This window comes from Rhopilema esculentum, chromosome 2, assembly GCF_057945365.1.
Source record: "Rhopilema esculentum isolate cy_ngs chromosome 2, ASM5794536v1, whole genome shotgun sequence".
Classification (NCBI taxonomy): domain Eukaryota; kingdom Metazoa; phylum Cnidaria; class Scyphozoa; order Rhizostomeae; family Rhizostomatidae; genus Rhopilema; species Rhopilema esculentum.
The window spans coordinates 6,304,310-6,306,992 of NC_142816.1; the positions used below are offsets into that span (position 1 = coordinate 6,304,310).

General features: G+C 38.9%; 1 protein-coding gene across 1 annotated transcript; it reads right to left on the reverse strand.

The window, feature by feature from the left end:
* Window positions 1–1,448: 1,448 nt before the first annotated feature.
* Window positions 1,449–2,441, reverse strand: LOC148960583 (uncharacterized). Its single transcript, XM_089110476.1, has one exon. It carries the CDS (start codon window positions 2,439–2,441, stop codon window positions 1,449–1,451), a length of 993 nt encoding a protein of 330 aa, XP_088966602.1.
* Window positions 2,442–2,683: the final 242 nt, after the last annotated feature.

A 2,683-nucleotide genomic window follows, 5' to 3' on the forward strand; every position in this document is an offset into this window, starting at 1 on the left:
TTTCGGAAGCATATGCAATGTATTTATGATTGACACATCATCTTAAAGACAGGAGTTAGATGAGGTTAATGTTGTCATCAACCTTTAAGAGAAGTTACGACCCTTCCTGGGCGCCATCACTTTTAGCTCCAGAGCTGCTGGAGTTGAGGTGTTGCCGAAAAAGAAAGGAGATTCTATAAAAATTATTAAAAAATTGAACCAGGTAGGGATAAGTCATGCTTTTCAAGATTTACCAGAAAAAGACAACAAACAGCGAAATAAGGACACAAAGGGGTGGAAGCTGGGTGGACAGGTTCCCCCAGTTCTCTGCAGGATTGATCTCGTATTTCGTCTAACTTCGATGAGAAAAAATTAGGGGAGGGGAGATATTTTGGCAATTTATTATTTGGGATGTTATTCTATAAAACGTTCAACGACAATTTTCTCAAAACTGCAAGATATATATCCAAGAAATACTTTTACAAATAAATCGTATCCTTATAACAAACCAGAAAACCTTTCACAAGCGTTTTCATAAAACGAATTGAATTTATTGTGTTAAAATCTAAACACATATCCGTGCGATAGAATGATAGGACACAAGGGACTAGAAAATTATACGCGAAGGTCTACTTAAAATCTGCGTGATTAATAGGATTAAAAAAAATAATGCCGAGAAAATACAAATGTGTCACTGAATTGATTAAAAAACGTGAACGTAGAAAAAGTTTCCTGTGTAACTTTGTTTGTAGCAACCATTAAACTAAAAAGCTGAGCAACACAAGTAAGGCGTGGCGGTGCGGTCGCTGCGATCGCTGTGATGTATGACGTATGTTGCAAAGCAAAGCACACAAAGCAGTGTTACAATCCTATTTTGAAACTGCCTTTGTGTAGCCAAAAGTTTATCATTGGTTTCCTTATTAGCAAAATGGGCGTTCGTTGTTGGTGAACGGACCTTTTCTGGCAGTAAAAGGAGCGTGGCCCAAATTTATTTGGTTTGCCACTCCCAAAGGCTAGTGACCAGCGCCCCCTGCTAGTGATGTTCAGCCTCCCCCATGCTAAAATTAAGAGATATTCTGACAAGGCCAATATATGTTTGATTGGGCAAATTTTAAACTTGGCAAGGTGAATTTAATGCTTTTGATTTTCCATGAATGAACAATTACTATTAGCCTTTTAGAGACGTTGAATAATTTGAGTGATTTCATATACGCAACATAAAATCTTTAACAGAAATGCAACTACACAGGGTGTGGCCATGGGTGCGAATTTGGCTGTGCCTTCAACTGCACTTTCTTGCAGCGCACTTTTCTAAGCATGTAAAAATTTCGTATATCTCAATTTTAATCGTCTCAACTGCACTCTAATGCCAGCAGTGTTTTTTGGATTTCCAGCATTCTTGCGAGCAAAAGTCTCGCACTGACTTCTATGCCATTCTGCAAAATACCACGCACTTAGCCAGTAGATAATCAAGGCGTTTCTGCGATTGGGTTGTCGAGACTCGATGGTTTCTTGCAATCTATTTCGGCAAAAACATAGTGTACGGCAGGTGGTGCTTCATGACTCCTGTTTGTCCCATCGCTTGTGCTTCCAGTTCCCTGCCCCGTCTCTGTTCCAAGCGAACGATTACGCCTTTTTTTCAACGTACACAAACCACGAATTTTCGTTACAGCGACCTTTCGAAATCTCGGTTGGAGGAAGACGTAAATAAATGGGTCGATGAGCATGTTTATATTCCACCATAACTCGAAAACTGGTTGCGCTTGAATGCTTGTTTCTTCAGCGTAAGAATGCAATATCGACATCGCAATATCAGGAATAATCGTAAAAAAGACAAAACCAACTAAAATAACTGTAGTTACAATAAAAAATCGATGGTTATCGTCATTTGTTTCTCTCTGTCGAAATTGAAGATCGCTACGCTTCTTGTGGTAGAACAAAGAGCAATATGTAACGACAAATAAAACGACAAAAATAACGTCAAATGCTACCCAAACAAATTGGTCGTAAAATACTCGAATTTTTTTCATATCCAAAAAACAGTAAATTGGCGCAGGAATCAATCCAAATATCCAAAGAAAAATAAGAAGATTCTGCATTGTGTTTTTTCCAGAAATCGACCGGTATTTAAAAGGAAAGTTGCAAGCAAGAAACCGGTCCAGTGTTAGTAAATAAAACATTGTATACCAGGGATGGTAAATAACTGCCCGGATCATCCAAACTATTAACCCGGCTTTACTATCCAGTGCTGCGTGTCCGGATAATTCAACTGATATTTGGCAAATGAAACCAAACGAATTCAAAATGTCAGCAATGCTTAGACTGATAATAATAAGAATTTGGTTGGATCGGCCGACTTTTGCCGCTTTCAGAATGTAAATTCCCCAGATATTGAACACGATGGCACAAACAACAACGATTATACTGAGGATGTTGCATGCTAGTTTCGACGCTGCATCCATTTCGCGAAAATTCTGTTTATATCACCCGATTTTTGCATATGTATCGATAATTGGATTGACGTTATCAATTGGAAGGGGGTAACGTTGGAAGCGAGAACACGTAGCAGCTGGCGGAACCACATCCACATGTAGAAGAAATAAACAGCATCCTGCCTCGTATACCTCGTAAATATAACCGCAATGTTTCGACCATAACATTTCGTCCGCTGAAGTTGCTCAGAACCACAGAATAAAATATACAA